The 18,117-nt window shown below is 44.1% G+C and overlaps 1 protein-coding gene across 2 annotated transcripts in view; it reads left to right on the top strand.

Annotated features, from left to right (window-relative positions):
- The window catches only part of DYRK4 (dual specificity tyrosine phosphorylation regulated kinase 4), a 49,266-nt gene that overhangs the window by 6,560 nt on the left and 24,589 nt on the right, over positions 1-18,117 (top strand). The window contains exons 2-5 of one of the 2 annotated variants that reach the window (XM_002687899.7): positions 3,817-3,910; positions 6,762-6,791; positions 16,124-16,204; positions 17,257-17,373. In XM_002687899.7, coding sequence (XP_002687945.3) covers positions 3,817-3,910; positions 6,762-6,791; positions 16,124-16,204; positions 17,257-17,373 — 322 coding nt within the window. The remainder of the gene's footprint in view (positions 1-3,816; positions 3,911-6,761; positions 6,792-16,123; positions 16,205-17,256; positions 17,374-18,117) is intronic. The other variant, XM_024992696.2, reaches the window with a different exon arrangement.

Below are 18,117 nucleotides of genomic sequence, written 5' to 3'. Positions count from 1 at the left end.
AACAGGTGTCAGCGGAGGAGAGCAGGTGTCAGCAGAGAACAGGTGTCAGCAGATACCAGGTATCAGTGGAGGAGAACAGGTGTCAGCAGAGAATAGGTGCCAGCAGAAGAGAACAGGTATCAGTCGAGAACAGATATCAGCAGAGAACAGATGTCAGCAGAGAACAGGTGTCAGCGGAGGAGAACAGGTGTCAGCAGAGGAGAACAGGTATCAGCAGAGGAGAACAGGTGTCAGTGGAGAACAGGTGTCAGCAGAGGAGAACAGGTGTCAGTGGAGGGGAACTGCGTTAGCAGAGAACAGATGTCAGTGGAGGAGAACAGGTATCAGCAGAGGGGAACAGGTGTCAGCAGAGAATATGTGTCAGCGGAGGAGAAAAGGTGTCATCCAGAGAACAGGTGTCAGAGAAGAACAGGTGTCAGCAGAGGAGAACAGGTGTCAGCAGAGGGGAACAGCTGTCAGCAGAGAACAGGTGTCAGCGGAGGACAACAGGTGTCAGCAGAGGAGAACAGCTGTCAGCAAGGAACAGATATCTGCAGAGGAGAACAGGTGTCAGTGGAGGATGCTGTTCAAGATCATTTTCTCCAATCGACATTGATGGAAGTCCAACCATGTGAAGGTTAACAACTGGATGTGAAATGGGTTGCCTGGGAAAACAGTGAGTTCTGTTCCAGAAATATTCAAGCAGAGATGAGTGGTTACTTGGAATCCTCTTGAGAAGGTTATTCACACCAGCGGTGGGATGAGGGGGAGGAAATAGTTTCTAAAAATTCTTCCAGCTCTTAAGCATCTGTGAATCTGTGGACCATGGAAAGTATCAGGGAGAATTGCATAGAAGCTGAGGAGTTCTCTTTGGCAGAAAAAGTGTGTTAAATACACCATCTCCTGTTTACAGAACTATAAAGGGAGTCCCTGCAAGTTGTATCTTGCCACAATCTCTGCCCTGAATGTGGTCCCTGGGCATAAGGATCTACTGCAGTAGAAATCCTGAAGTTACAACAGATGAATCTCAAAAGATGTATTTCCTTTCTGGGCTTTGAAGTTCGGTCTAGATAGATAATGACTTCCTTGGTGGCTCAGTGGTAAACACCCTGCCTGCTAATGCAGGAGACACGGGTTTGATCCCTGGGTCAAGAAGATCCCCTGGAGAAGGGAATGGCAACCCACTCTAGTATTCTTGCCTGGGAAATTCCATGGACAGAGCAGCCTGGTGGGGTCGGAAAGAGTTGGACAGGACTGAGTGACTAACACTTCTACTTTCATACATAGAGGAAACATTATGTATAAGATTGTTATGCTTAAAATAATGCAGTGCCACTGTTTACAGTCTGTCTTGCCCACCAGGTTCTGAACTCTTTAAAACACGGATTCTGGTTTATTATATGTGATTCTTCTATGCTTGGCACAGTATCTGGCACACGGCGATCTGAACATTTCAGATAAATTAACCTAAGCTGTTTTAGATGTTTTTCCTTTCAGCAAATTCGTACCAAGACATTTCAAATGCAAGCTGCTGTCCTTGTCCCCATGATAAATATAAAACATAAAATAAAATACCAGTTCATCCTTCATGTCCCCAGGAGATTGACAAGATACAAACAGACACATATAAATGGCAACCCACTCCAGTGTTCTTGCCTGGAAAATCCAATGGACAGAGGAGCCTGGCGGGCTATGGTTCATAAGAACGGAAAGTCAGACACGACTGAATCGACTTAGCACTAGCACTAACACATGATAATTAACACTAACGCTGTTGACCAAGTGACAAAATGATCTCTATAGACAAAAGTGTTGAAATCCAGAGGAAGGAGATAGTAATGGGCTGTAGAAGCAGGAAAACTCTGACCCATGAAAAATAATAGGAACTTAAAATCTCAGTTCTCAAAGCAGTATTCCTCTGAATAACTTCACAATCGTGATGCTGTCACCACTTATGAGCGTGTCCCCAAGAGCTTATTCCCTGGTGGCTCAGATGGTAAAGAAACTGCCTGCAATGTGGGAGGCCCAGGTTCAATCTCTGGGTTGGGAAGATCCCCTGGACAAGGAAATGGCAACCCACTCCTGTATTCTTGCCTGGAGAACTCCATGGGTAGGGGAGCCGGGTGGGCTGCAGTCCATGGGGTTGCAAAAAGTTGGACGTGACTGAGTGACTAACACTTCACTTCAAGAACTTAATGGCTGGAGTGATTTGCAGAAGCTGTGATAACATTTGCTTTGGTGCCTGATCTGCTCCTATTTTGTGGATTCTTAACTCCCTTGGCTCTTGCTAGAGTGAGGGGCTGAAAAGGGGGCTTCCAAGAGATGGAGTGGAGTCTCAGTGGAGGTCTGCTGACATGACAGGAGATTGATGGTAGCGTGAGAACTCTCTAAGACTCCATCATCCATTTCCTCAAGTCACCACTTTAGCTAGAGTCCATAAACTTATGGGAGTTAGTTTTTCATCTTGCCATGAGTTAGTTATTCAGGGAATTGTGCTCAGAAGGAAGAAGGTGCAAATGTGACCCAGTGAAATGCAGAAGAAGCGTGGATCACTTAAGCTACTAAGTGACCATGAATAGGTCCATATTTTAGGGGGAAAGATGCTGGCAGCAGGAGAATGGTTTACTCTGCAGTCAGCAGACAGAGGTGGGGCTTTTTGCTTGATGTCCTGAGCTGCTAACCTCCATCCTAGCTCCTTGTCCTGCCTTGGCTCTGTTCTCCTTCTGCCATAAGCACGTAAAGACCGATACCCAGTGTCCATGTAGGCCACCAGAAGGGAGACAAGAGGAGCAGTGGTGCCTCAGCCATAATTAGACCTGCCACCTTCTCTTCTCCGAGGCTGCCCAGCATTCTTCCCATCCCGGGGGTGGGGACCATTACTTATACAGTCAGTCCCCTACATGCAAACCAGTTGCCTTCCGAGAGCATGTTCGCTAAGTCCAACCTATTTGTAAGTCCAGCAAAGTGAGCCTAGGCACCAACTAACACAATTGACTGTATAGTGCTACACTGCAATAGCTTTATGATATTTTCGTACAGATAACACATAAAAGACAGAAAATAAACGGAACATTTCTAAGCTTATAGTACAGTGCCTTCAAACATATAATAGGACAGCTGGCACACAGGAACAGCTGGCACACTGGCTGGCATCGAGTGACCAGGCGAGAAGAGTTACTGACTGGAGGAGGGAGAGGAGAGGGGAGGTGGTGGAGCTGAAGGATGGTCAACAACAGGAGATGGAGGGCAAGCTGCCGGTTCACTCACGCCTGATGTTGACAGCACGGCTTCTGGTTCCTTGCGGGATTCAATTCTATCGCCCCTCTTGGAGAAATGATCCAGTGACATCTGGGAAGTAGCTCTTTTTTGCTCATCATAGGTGATGCGGTAGCACTGGACTTGGTTCTGAACGGCTGCTGCAGCCTTTGTGCACTGTTCGACAGGCAGGTCCTAAGCCCCCCAAAACTAACAGTGCCTCCCGAAATAAAGAAATTCCCCTTGTCCTCTTCTGCGTCGTGTGTCTCTTCTTCAGTTTGTTCATCTTCCTCTTGTCTACATTTGTCCTTTCTCTGGGCCTCCAATTCCATCAGGTCTTCATTAGTAAGGTTCTCATGTTGTACAGCAATAGTCCTATAAGGTAAAGTCCACAGAAGCACACCCAGCTCTAGAGGACGCATGCACGTGACGATGGACGCCAGACACGTGAACTCACTTCCGTGACTGGACGTGTGAACACACGCTTGCATCTTTGAAAATTCGCAACTTGAAGGTTCCTGTGTAGGGGACTTGCTGTGTTTTACTTCTAATGCCAGTTTACCTTTTCATCTCCTTCTGCAGGACTGAAATGGATGCTAAAAAGCCAAGGAAAGGCAGTTTGACATCCTTCCCGATGTTGAAAGCAACAAAGAAACAAAATCTCGCCTCTGTGAAGGTAAGGACCCTTGCATTTCATTTGGGAGAAGACAGGTTTTGTTGTGAAGTTTTGGGGACTCAGGACCCAGTGGGACTGTTGTGCCCTTAGCATATCTGGTGACAGGGGGAGGGGAAGGGGCAGAGCCAGGTCTGGGTGGGCCAGATGGAAAACAAGCTGGATGGCCAGGGTATGGTTTCTTGAACTTGAGGACTTCAAGATAATAATCTAACAGGTGACCTGCGTGTGAGGAATCCTGGGTTAATGTCGCTTCTGCAGCACCTTTTATTCTGCTCTGAATGTTGTTTACTCACTAAGTCGTGTCCAATTCTTTGCAACCCCATGGACTTCCGCCCTGCCCCGTTTATCTGGGCTCAATCCTGGAAGTGTCCTGGTGTCGATCAAATAGCCAAGAACATTTTCAGAAAAGGTCTGTTTCTGTTTTTCCCAGCATGGTCATGCTGTTTTTTTGTTTCACTCTGCCTCGAAAACTAGCAAAATGCCACGGCACTAATATTGTGATGCGGTGACACTGTGACTGCCCTCTGTAAGGTCAACTTCTAAATCAGGTGTATTTTCTAATCTAATGCCTCTAGTATGGATTTTATCACTTACTCACAAGGTCATATTGTCTGGGATCTTTGTTCTGAAAAATTTGCAGCAGACTTTATCCCAGAGCATTCTGGTTTGACTTCCTGAACCCTGCCTGCATCACTGAGGGGGAGGAGCGAGTCCAGCAGCTACCCAAGGCCTAGTGAAGACTCTCCTCTATAGGCCATCACTACCTCCTTCTTACTTTTAGGCCACCTCCTCCAAGCAGTTTTCCAGATTTAACCCTGGCCTTCCCACCTTGGGATTATACTTCATAAAATTGTACCCTAATGGAAAATCCATTGTTCCCCATCCCTACCCCTGCTATTATCATGTACAACAAAAAACATCTTGCAGTGTATACATTTGCAAAAGATTTATGAATACCGAAAGCATCTCCTTTGATAAAACAAAAATTAATATAACATATTTGAAATAGTAAATCTACAGCAAATATGACAATATAAGAAAGGTAACAATCTGTTCACATTTTAAAATATGCAAACAGAATGATCTTGGTTGTGATTTTACTTTGGCAAAATTGTTGTGAGTTTTGCGGTTTACATTTTGTGTTTTAGCTGCTTGAGTACTTAGCTTGTTGAGTGTTTAGGTAGCTCCCACAGAAATCTTAGTGGCCAGTACTGTCATTGTCTCCATTTACAGATGGAGAAACTAAGATTCAGGTGAAGTTAACTGGTTCACGGCCATAAACAAGTGAGTGGAGGATAAAATTCAAACCCATATTCTTAACAAGTCTATCCCATGCCTCTTTGATGAGCAATGGCAACTCTGTTATATGTTTCTTCACATATTTATTTAAATTAATTTTAAGGAAAGAAAATTCTTCTGCAGTTACAGTCAAAAAATAACATAAAAAATCACATTCAAGATAAATTCACGTATGTTGTCATTTGTTAGCTCACAAATTGACAGCATCATTTAAAAATACTATTTAAATTTATAACTTATGACGGTAGCCTAACAACTGATGCAAACAAGTCTTGAAAAGATTTACATATTTAAATAAACTAATAATAATTTATATTTATTTCAATATTATGATATTTAATATTATGTTCTAAAGGTAGCATTATAATAATTTAATATGTAAGTATTTTTAAATGTGGATCTTGATAATATTTCAGTCAAGAAAGTTTTTTAAAATGTGGCTTTTAAAATTGATTTCAGACAATGTGGAGGGGGGAGGGATAAATCAGGAGCTTGGGATTACTTACAGACACTACTGTATATAAGATAGATAACCAAAAAGGACCTACTGTATAGCACAGGGAACTCTACTCAATATTCTGTGATAACTTATATGAGAAAAAAATGTAGGTAAAAAGAAACTGAAAAAGAATGAATATATGTATATGTATAAATGTAAGTTTACATATAATATGTAATATATGTATAACTGAATCACTTTGCTGTACACCTGAAACTAACACACTGTAAATCAACTATAATCCAATAATTTTTTTTAGGAAATTGATTTCGGCTGTCTTTGAGACATGGGTGATGCTCTAGATAGTAATCAGTTCAGTCGCTGAGTTGTGTCTGACTCTTTGTGATCCCATGGACTGCAGCACGCCAGGCCTGCCTGTCCATTACCAACTCTTGGAGTTTACTTAAACTCATGTCCATTCCTTTCAAATAAACAAGCTCACAGCCACTGCTGGGACTGGAGCAGGTTCGGAACTCTGGGCTCTCAGGTGGGGCCGTCCCAGGGGACTTACCTGGGCGAGGCATGGGCAAGGGAGCTCTGCTAACTTCAATTTCCCAGACAATTGATTGGGTGCCACAGAGTATCTCAGTGCATGTGCTGAGCCTTGGAGAGTAGGCACCCTTTCTGCTACTTCTCTTCTGCCCTTGGGCTGTCCCTGTGGCTCAGTGGTAAAGTATCCACCTGCAATGCAGGGGCCGCAGGAGATGCGAGTTCCATCCCTGGGTCAGGAAGATCCCCTGGAGGAGGGCATGGCATCCCACTCCAGTATTCTTGCCTAGAAAACCCCATGGACATAGGACCCTGATGGGCTACAGCCCATGGGGTCACAGAGTCGGACATGACTAAGTGACTAACACTTTCACTTTCACCATTATTTATGGAGTGAACTGATTTTTTTTTATGGGGTGAACTTTGAATATAACCATAAGGAGCCAATCTAGAATTGATGGTTCCATGAAACATCAGCACACCACGCAATATAATATCTGTGTTTGGGTGGACTTGGGGTTCTGAAGTACAGTGCTTACCTGCTGTTTCCCACTTTTCTCCTAGAACCCTACTCTTGCTCCTGAGATCTACTTAGTAAGTACCAGTTGTTTTGTTCCGCATTCCCAGGGTGCTCTCAATTTGGGGAGAGAGGAGGACAAAGATTGGAGTTTACTCTCCACTGCTGTGACCAGGACGTGGGGCAAGCAGGCATGGGGGCATGTCTCTGAGTACTGGAATTAATCAGAGCAAGTAGATAACTCCTGTTGAATACTTCTTCAGGCCATGAAAATTGGCGTTCATCTGCTTGACATTGGAGGTGGGATGAGTTGATGTTAGAAATACAGCCCCAACCCCATATGTGTTTCTATATTTGCTCTTCTCAAGTACATTGAGTGAGTCGGCACCCGCATTTTACAGAGGAGGAAACTGAGAACTAAAGATATTAAGCAAGTTACCTAATAAAGTAATTCTATTAATAAAGGCTGAAGTCAGAATTCAGATTTTATTCTATAATTCATTCACGCTTTTTTAAAAATGTTTTTTTATTACTAAATGTTGAGTATATATAAACGAATATTTAGGGGTTTCCCTGGTGGTCCAGTGGTTGAAACTTCACCTTCCAATACAGGGGGTGCAGATATGATTCCTTGTTAGACAGCCAAGATCCCACCATGCCTTGTGGCTCAAAAAACAAAACAAAACATAAAACAGATACAACATGGTAACAGATTCAATAAAGACCTTAAAAATGGCCCACATCAAAAAATCTTTAAAAAATAATAATAAAAAAAGAATTTCTAAGTATATGTGTCAGGTCTAAAGGATAGTGTACAGTAGGCACTCTTGCATGTTTCCAACGCACAGTTTAAGAAAGATGGCCCCTGCGTGTCCTTCCCCATCTTATTTCACCCTGTCCATTGACCCCCCTGAGATAACCACTCTTTTGAGTTTTGCATTTATCATTCCATTGCTTTTCTAAAACTCTGATCCATGTATTGTTTAATTTTGCATGCTTTTATATGTCTTGAATCGTACTGCTCAGTTTTCTCTTAAAGCACACTTTGTAGCTCCGTACTAACAAACACTGGACAGCATTTGACTGGTTTCACTTGGATTGATCAGGTCTTCACACTGATTGGTCAGTGCCTGTGCCTGCCCTTTAGATATGTGAATATTGTTCTTGGGAACCTGTTCATGAATCAATTTCACTGCCATATTCAGTGGTACAGGTGTATTGCACTTCCTATCAGTTTTGATGGGTGAGTGTTTTTTTCCTTATGTTTTTGCCATTAAAAACACTGCACGTCTCCTGGTGCATACGTGCAGTGGTTTCTAGAGCGTGAATTTAGGAGGGGTATGCTGGGTACCAGGGTATGTGAATGCCTTGCGTTACCAGATGACACCAATATTTTCTAAAGCATCAGCATGAATGTACCTGGCCTCTTGTCGGATGTACACGTTTCTGCTGGTACACACCCTTTTTATTCCTTGATACAGTGTGGCTTCTTAGTTTGCCAGTTTAGAAGAAATGACAATATTTTCTTCTATTTTAATTTGCATTTTGATGATTATCATGAGATTGAACCTCTCTCTCTTCATGTGTTTATTGGCCATTGGTGTTTCTTCTTCTGTGGAGTGCCTGGCTGTGCCTGATTTTGCTTAAATTTTTCTTTTGTGTTGTCTTTTTCTTACTGATTTGTAGAATATTTATATATAATACATAAAACATGTGAATAAAATAGAAATAAAATATACATATATTTACTTAATACATAAAAACTATTTAAAGTATTTACTAATCCTTTGCCAGTTATCATCAGTTCAGTTGCTCAGTTGTTTCCAACTCTGCAGCCCCATGGGCTACAGCACACCAGGCTTCCCTGTCCGTCACCACCTTCTGGAGCTTGCTCACATTCATGTCCATTGAGTCGGTGATGCCATTCAACCATCTCATCCTCTGCCGTCCCCTTCTCCTCCTGCCCCCAATCCCTCCCAGCATCAGGGGCTTTTCCAATGAGTCAGTTCTTCCATCAGGTGGCCAAAATATTGGAGTTTCAGCTTCAGCATCAGTCCTTCCAATGAATATTTGGGACTGATCTCCTTTAGGATGGACTCGTTTGATCTCCTTGAAGTCCAAGGGACTCTCAAGAGTCTTCTCCAACACCACAGTTCAAAAGCATCAGTTTTTCAGCACTCAGCTTTCTTTATAGTCCAACCCTTACATCCATACATGACTACTGGAAAAACCATAGCTTTGACTAGACGGACCTTTGTTGGCAAAGTAGTATCTCTGCTTTTTAATATGCTGTCTAGGTTGGTCATAACTTTCCTTCCAAGGAGTAAGCGTCTCTTAATTTCATGGCTGCAGTCACCATCTGCAGTGATTTTGGAGCCCCCAAAAATAAAGTCTGACACTGTTTCCACTGTTTCCCCATCTATTTCCCATGAAGTGATGGGACCAGATGCCATGATCTTAGTTTTCTGGATGTTGAGCTTTAAGCCAACTTTTTCACTCTCCTCTTTCACTTTCATCAAGAGGCTCTCAGTTCTTCTTCGCTTTCTGCCATAAGGGTTGTGTCATCTGCCTATCTGAGGTTATTGATATTTCTCCCAGCAATCTTGATTCCAGCTTGTGCTTTATCCAGCCTGGCCTTTCACATAATGTACTCTGCATATAGGTTAAATAAGCAGGGTGACAATATACAGTCTTGACGTACTCCTTTTCCTATTTGGAACCAGTCTGTTGTTCCATGTCCAGTTCTAACTGTTGCTTCTTGACCTGCATACAGATTTCTCAGGAGGCAGGTAAGGTGGTCTGGTATTCCCATCTCTTTCAGAATTTTCCATAGTTTATTGTGATCCACACAGTCAAAGGCTTTGGCATAGTCAATAAATCAGAAGTAGATGTTTTTCTGGAACTCTCTTGCTTTTTCGATGATCCAACAGATGTTGGCAATTTGATCTCTGGTACCTCTGCCTCTTCTAAATCCAGTTTTAACGTATGGAAGTTCATGGTTCACGCACTGTTTAAGTCTGGCTTGGAGAATTTTGAGCATTACTTTGCTAGCGTGTGAGATGAGTACAATTGTGCAGTAGTTTGAACAGTTATATGTGCAGCCGATACCTGGAATAGGAAATGGCAACCGACTCCAGTATTCTTTCCTGGAAAGCTCCATGGCCAGAGGAGCCTGGTGGGCTTCAGTCCCTGGGGTCATAAGGAGTCAGACAGGACTGAACGACTCAGCACAGCACATGGGTACTCAGAAAACACTGTTTACCTTCACCTAGCATAACGACCTCCAAATCCATTCATGTTGCTGCAAGTGGAAAAATTTTATTCTTTTTAAATGGCTGGGTAGTATTCCATGCATATATTTGCCACTTCTTCTTAATCCATTTATCTCTTGATAGGCACTTCGGTTGTTTCCGTGTCTTGGCTATTGTGAGTAATGTTGCTATGAATTCCGGGGTGCATGTATCTTTTTGAATTAGTGTTTTTGTTTTTTGGGATATATACCCAGGAGTGGAATTGCTGGGTCATATGTTAACTCTGTTTTTAGCTTTTTGAGAAGCTTCCCAACTGTTTTCCACATTGGCTGCACCATTTTACCAATAGTGGTATTTTTAAATTATAAAAGAAGCCTGTGTTCATATAAACACACTCCTTTATTTTATTTGGAAAATAAAGGAGTCTCAAAGTTGAGTTTTGGCTGTTGAGTAGGTCTCCTAGAGCTTTGATGAAATAAAAGGAGGTCCTGAAAACTGCCTGATGGCATTCTCCAAGGCCCCATCTTTTTATCTTCCACCCCCTATCCCTCCAGAGGCTTTCTCCAGCCACCTGCCAGGGCCCAGGTCTCAAACAACACAGGAATCCTCTCCAATGCCATGTACCCTTTGAATAAAATCTGTTTTACACTGCGGATTCCTAATCTGGACTCACAGCTCAAGACTGTTAAAGAGACTCCTGTTATATTGGCTCAGAGATCAGTGAGGTGCCACAGAATAATGCATTAAGTTCATAGTCTTAAAGGAAAGTTTCTATTTGTCCTGGTGGATGCAGGCGATCCACATGCTCTTCTTCCTACCTCCTGGGGATGCTGCGGTACGAGGAGGGTTGTCATGGGCGACGGGTGCCTCTTGAGGAAACTGCCAGAGACAAACAAGCAGGAAGTTCATATACTTGTGCAACCTGCCGGTCCTGTGAGTGGGAGCAGCTGTATAGAGATGCCAGTGGTCCTCAGGGTGGTCAGGCCTGGAGCAGCTGGAACCCGGGGTGGATGGCATCTGTGACCTGCTCCGTCTCTTTACCTGGCTTGTCTTGCAAATATCATTTTTTATGTGTGGTGTACTGTGACAAAGATTGAGAAGCCCTGTTCTGAGCAGAGGTTCTGAGTCTTGGTTCTACAAAAAGATGAAGGTTTGCTTTAAGACACACTCCCAGCGGTCACTTGAATGAATCTTATAGACAGATTGGAACTTTGGAGGTTACACCTACCCACTCACCCCCAACTCTGTGCAAATTTCTCACAAATGCTCACCAGGTGGACTCTGTCCTTCCAGTGATGGGGCGCTCACTAGCTCATGAGCTCTAGACTTTAGAAAATCCTTCCTTTTATTATCCCAGAAACTACTTCCCTCTATATTCCACACATTGACCTGACTCTGTCCTGTAGATCACATGTAATAAGCTTTTATTGTGTCCTAAGTAACAGTCTCAGGGAAAAAGCAAGAGAGTTCCAGAAAAACATCTATTTCTGCTTTATTGATTATGCCAAAGCCTTTGACTGTGTGGATCACAATAAACTGTGGAAAATTCTGAAAGAGATGGGAATTTCTTACCTTACCTTACCTGCCTCCTGAGAAATCTGTATGCAGGTCAAGAAGCAACAGTTAGAACTGGACATGGAACAACAGACTGGTTCCAAATAGGAAAAGGAGTACGTCAAGGCTGTATATTATCGCCCTGCTTATTTAACTTATATGCAGAGTGCAGCATGAGAAACGCTGGGCTGGAAGAAACACAAGCTGGAATCAAGATTGCTGGGAGAAATATCAATAACCTCAGATATGCAGATGATACCACCCTTATGGCAGAAAGTGAAGAGGAACTAAAAGGCCTCTTGATGAAAGTGAAAGAGGAGAGTCAAAAAGTTGGCTTAAAGCTCAACATTCAGAAAATGAAGATCATGGCATCCAGTCCCATCACTTCATGGGAAATAGATGGGGAAACAGAGGAAACAGTGTCAGACTTTATTTTTGGGGGCTCCAAAATCACTGCAGATGATGACTGCAGCCATGAAATTAAAAGATGCTTACTCCTTGGAAGGAAAGTTATGTCCAACCAAGATAGCATATTCAAAAGCAGAGACATCACTTTGCCAACAAAGGTTCGTCTAGTCAAGGCTATGGTTTTTCCTGTGGTCATGTATGGATGTGAGAGTTGGACTGTGAAGAAGGCTGAGTGCTGAAGAATTGATGCTTTTGAACTGTGGTGTTGGAGAAGACTCTTGAGAGTCCCTTGGACTGCAAGGAGATCCAACCAGTCCATTGTGAAGGAGATCAGCCCTGGGATTTCTTTGGAGGGAATGATGCTGAAGGTGAAACTCCAGTACTTTGGCCACCTCAAGTGAAGAGTTGACTCATTGGAAAAGACTCTGATGCTGGGAGGGATTGGGGGCAAGAGGAGAAGGGGATGACAGAGGATGAGATGGCTGGATGGCATCACTGACTCGATGGACGTGAGTCTGAGTGAACTCTGGGAGTTGGTGATGGACAGGGAGGCCTGGCGTGCTGCGATTCATGGGGTTGCAAAGAGTCGGACACGACTGAGCGACTGAACTGAACTGAACTGAACTGAACTGAAGTAACAGTCCTTCTGATATTGTCGCTCCCCTCAGACATTTTGGGTGTTTTATTTGTCTTTTAATTTGACTTTTTAAAGAGCAGTTTTACATTTTCTGAAAAATTAAGCGGACAGTACAGAGTTCCCCTAAGCCACTCCATACCCCGTGTCTGTTTCCCCTATTATTATCTTATATTCTTATAGTACTAGTCACAACAGGGAGCCAATATTGATATATTATTAACCAAACTCCATCCACACTTGGGGCAGATTTCCTTGTTTTTTTACCTAACATCCTTGGTCTGTTGCAGGATCCCACCCAGGATATCACATTACATTTAGTTCTGTCTCCTTAAGATAATGATCAAGTGTCTTAACTGGGCTATTCAGTGCCGTCCACAGGCCACCCTCTGCTCCAGCTTAACCAGCGTGAGCCGTGAAGACCTTCAGAGCATGCCCAGATACTGTTTTGTTTTCACCCAATGAGCATGTTCCACACCCTCCCTTCCAATAAAGCCTCAGGTCAAGCCACATCCCTTCCAAGGGCCACCCCCTAGATGGACATCTTCCTGGATGGACTGCATTCACAGGGGTCACTTTCTGCTTTGTTGTCACTCACTGCCCATGCTTTTTGTTTGGTATTTAGTTTTGGTTGTGTTTTGTAATGTACTTTAAAAAATAATTTTATTTATTTGTTTTTGTCTGCACTGGGTCTTCACTGCTGCACAGGCTTTTCTCTAGTTTCGGTGGGTGGGCTTCTCCTCGCAGTGGCTTCTCTTGTCGCAGAGCATGGGCTCTAGGTCACTCAGGCTTCAGTAGCTGCAGTTCCCAGGCCCTAGAGGATCAATAATTGTGATGCTTGGGCTTAGTTGCTCCAAGGCAATTGGGATCTTCTTGGATCAGGGATCGAACTGTGTCTCCTGGGATGGCGAGCAGATTCTTTACCACTGAGCCACCAGGAAAGCCCTTGTAATGTTCTTTTAATTTATCCAGTCTTCTCCCCAGCTAATCCTCAAAGCCAACTTGTCACCATTGTTGATAGCTAATCCCCAGGAAATTATTTGTTGAGAAGTTGGGACTCAGATTTGCAACTGCAGTTTTTGCTCAGATAGCATCATTGTCCATCCAGTTGGCAACCAAATCCTGCATCTGGTACATGTTAGCCCATTAAATTAGCTTTGTCTGAGGCCATGGTCCATGCTTTATGTAGCCCCCTCTTCTTTAGACCATGTGCCTTTTCTAGGAAATCAAGATGAACTGTTCTAAACAGTCCCATCAGGGACTTCCCTGGTGGTCCAACGGTTGAACCCCAAACTCCCAAAGCAGGATGCATTGGGTTCCATCCTTGGTCAGGGAACCAAGATCCTGAATGCTGCACAGTGTGGCAAAAAGATAATAATAATAATAAATTGGGGACTTCTCTGGTGGTCCAGTGGTTAAGACTCTGCACTTCCAATGCAGCAGGCAGAGGTTCAGTCTCCGGATGAGGAACTAAGGTCCCACATGTCGTGCCAAATTTTATTTTTTTAAAGTAGTCCCCATCACGACAAGTCTGTGGAGGGCTTAGCTGTGCTGGATTATATTAAGTTGAAGTATCATACCCAGTTTCTATTTCACTGTGGCCCGGATACCAAGTTTTATGGATGTGGATCTGGCACAGGCTATGTCTCAGTTTTTGGACATCATGAGAAACGTTGGGCTGGAAGAAGCACAAGCTGGAATCAAGATTGCTGGGAGAAATATCAATAACCTCAGATATGCAGGTGACACCACCCTTATGGCAGAAAGTGAAGAAGAACTAAAGAGTCTCTTGATGAAAGTGAAAGTGGAGAGTGAAAAAGTTGGCTTAAAGCTCAACATTCAGAAAACGAAGATCATGGCATCCAGTCCCATCACTTCATGGGAAATAGATGGGGAAACAGAGGAAACAGTGTCAGACTTTATTTTTTGGGGGGCTCCAAAATCACTGCAGATGGTGATTGCAGCCATGAAATTAAAAGACGCTTACTCCTTGGAAGGAAAGTTATGACCAACCTGGATAGCATATTCAAAAGCAGAGACATTACTTTGCCAACAAAGGTCCGTCTAGTCAAGGCTATGGTTTTTCCAGTGGTCACGTATGGATGTGAGAATTGGACTGTGAAGAAGGCTGAGTGCCGAAGAATTGATGCTTTTGAACTGTGGTGTTGGAGAAGACTCTTGAGAGTCCCTTGGACTGCAAGGAGATCCAACCAGTCCATTGTGAAGGAGATCAGCCCTGGGATTTCTTTGGAAGGAATGATGCTGAAGCTGAAACTCCAGTACTTTGGCCACCTCATGCGAAGAGTTGACTCATTGGAAAAGACTGATGCTGGGAGGGATTAGGGGCAGGAGGAGAAGGGGACAGCAGAGGATGAGGTGGCTGGATGGTATCACCAAGTCGATGGACATGAGTTTGGGTAAACTCCGGGAGTTGGTGATGGACAGGGAAGCCTGGCATGCTGCGATTCATGGGGTGCAGAGTTGGACATGACTGAGCAACTGAACTGAACTGAACTGAAGAAAGAGCTGGAAACAGAACCCGTGGGCTCAAAGAGCAGAACCTAGATTCAAACTATAATGTGTCTTTGCTAAACTTGAGTCATTTTGGTGCCACCCTCATGATTTTTGCCATATCTACATAGTCCTCACACTCTCTTTTTCACTTAAATTTTAGTTCCATCCTATATAATAACAACCACCAAATTACAGGTTTAATGTGCTAGTTATAGTTTTTTAAATGAGTATTAAAGTAAATGCATAACCTTTAGGTAACTGTGATCTGTTATGTTGGGCTTCCCTGGTGGCTCAGTGGTAAAAGAATCTGCTTGCCAATGCAGAAGACATGGGTTGAATCCCTGAGTCAGGAAGATCCCCTGAAGAAGGAAATGGCAATCTACTCCAGTGTTTTTGCCTGGGAAATCCCGTAGACAGTGGAGCCTTGTGGGCTACAGTTCATGGGGTCACAGGGTCAGACATGACTTAGTAACTAAAAAACCAAAAATTTGTTGTGTCACACACCTGCACTGTGAGCTTACTGCCCTTTAGTGGGCCACGGCTCTGCTATTTGGTCTTTCCCACCCCACCTCTTTCTAGAGGTGAGGTACACTCTGATCAGGTCATTGGTGTCCAGACTGGGCTCCTATATTCTGGTAGGTTCTGCTCAGGTACCTTCAGAGCCACTCTGAGGGGAAAAGAGGTTCTGGGCAAGATTATAGACATTTTCTTCTCTTTAGAAAGAGCAGCTCTGCTTTTATGTCCTCCCATGTCCAAGGCACCTGGTTAAGATTTTATTTGAAGAAAGGATTCTGTGAAATTTTTTTAAGTGTAAAAACTCTTGGGCAAGCCAATTCAGGATAAGCACTGGTAGAAAGATCATTTGTTTTGGTATTTGTTCATTCATTCATTCATTCTGGCCTTTGCGCCTCTCAGCTCTTCCTAGCTTGGGGGTCAGGAGAGCTGGCTTTGTGTGTATCCCATTTATTGTAATGAAGCAAAATAAGCACTGGGCACTGACGATGACACCGAGTTGCATGTTATTCCAATTCTCTCTCACTGGGTCCAGGTTGAGAGTAAGCCTTTGCTTCAAATCCAGAAACCACCTTCCAAGGTCACGAACTTCAGGATGACCCAATTCTTGAATAAGGTAGGAAGTGATGCTTCAGGTCTTTTCTCTAGCAGCGGATGAGGGGAGGTGGGTGGCTGGGGATGGCCTTTAACAGGCATTTTTGGATCAACTCAGCATAGCTTGATGAACATGCTCTACCCGCATCATCACACCCCATCTCTGCCCAATTTTAAATGTTGCTTCACTGATAGACTGTGTGCGTGCATGCTCAGTCATCTCAGTTGTGTCCGACTCTTTGTACCCTCGTGGACTGTAGCCCACCAGGTCTTCTGTCCATGGGATTCTCCAGGCAGGAAGACTGGAGTGGGTTACCATGGCCTCCTCCAGGGGATCCTCCCAACCTAGGGATTGAACCTGGGTCTCTTATGTCTCCTCCGTTGGCAGGCAGTTTCTTTACCACTACCGCCACCTGGGAAGCTCCAACATCAGACTACCTCTCTCCTAATCAATCAGTCAATGCAGGGGAGAGCAGGGATCTAGGTGGACAGGTCAAGTCAGTAGTGTAGAGGAGCTAGAGGACTTCCTTGGTGGTCCAGTGGCTAAGACTCTGAGCTTTCAATACAGGAGACCCAGGTTTGATCCCTGGTCAGGGAACTAAGATCCCACATGCTTCCTGGCATGGCCATAAGAAGTATATATATTTATTAGAGGAGTTGGGCACCTGTACTGCCCTGAGGAAGGTTTGCATTGTACAGCAGGAAGAACTTCCCCTGGTCAGGGTGGTGAGATATTGACATGATAATAATAATAACGTGTCTGGAATATTCTACATAGATTATTTGGTTTATCTCACAGAAGCCTTGTGAGCTAAATCCCAGTTTTATCCCCATGGCAGTGCTGAGACAGTTGAAGCTTACAGAAGGAGTCAGTGTGACTGTCCAGGGTCTGCAGTTAGAAGGTGTAGGAGCAGGGATTTGAACCCAGAGCCCATCTGCAGGACCATTCCACTTTTTTCTCCAAGAACTTCAAAGGCAGATTTTGCCTTAGATTTGGCTCATCCTCGCTCTGGGGAGGGTGCTTGGAACACTGGGTCCCCCAAGGTTTCTGTAACTTACCAGCTTCTCCTGTAGAACACTAACACCAGCTTCACATCGCTGCCTTTCGTGGACACCAAGGGGAAGAAGACCATGGTGAACTTCCCACACATCAGCAGTAAACTCCCACTAAAGCAGCCCTTGCTGTATCAGGTGAGTCGGGAGCAGTGGGTGTGGCCTGGGGCAGGCAGGTGAAAAGACCTTTCTGCTTTCAGTTCAAGTTCAGAGAGGTCTAGGATGGAGGGAAAAGACCATCTTGAGCTGAAGAGTCAGGTTCCGGTCCTGTTCACCTTTACAATGAATGTGCTCAGTCGTGTCCGACCCTTTGTGACCCCATGGACTGTACTCCGCCAGGTTCCTCTGTTCATGGGATTCTTCAGGCAGGAATACTTGAGTGGGTTGCCACGCCCTCCTCCAGGGGATCTTCCTGACCCAGGGATCTAACCCCCATCTCCTGAGTCTCCTGCATTGCAGTCAGATTCTTTACCACTGTGCCACCTGGGAAACTCCCATACTACACTTGATCTTAGCCAAAAGGCTGAGAAGTGATGAATGTAATGTTTATAACGAATGTAAACTTGAAGAGTAAGTCGTCGACTTTCTGTATTAAACAGACTCATGATAGGACTGTCATGGGGATTCACTGAAAAGTGAAGTGTCGAGTGTATTAATGGTAGAAACATGTATAAACAGTACAAAACGTTGGTTTTCCTTCCGTGTCCCCTAATTGTTTTGTGTAAGGACCAAATGAGATCTCGTGAGAAAGTGCCGAGTTAAAGAGCTGTTATATGCACCGATGTTCAAGTGTTTGTGCTCTTGGGCAGGTCATTTTGTCTAGTCAGGAACTGGCCTTCTCCAGGTCAGTAGGAAAGAACCATTCCCATCCTTCCTGCAGGA

This window comes from Bos taurus, chromosome 5 (genome assembly GCF_002263795.3).
Source record: "Bos taurus isolate L1 Dominette 01449 registration number 42190680 breed Hereford chromosome 5, ARS-UCD2.0, whole genome shotgun sequence".
NCBI lineage: Eukaryota > Metazoa > Chordata > Mammalia > Artiodactyla > Bovidae > Bos > Bos taurus.
Note: the sequence above shows the minus strand (reverse complement) of the source record. Positions and strands in the feature narration are given on the sequence as shown.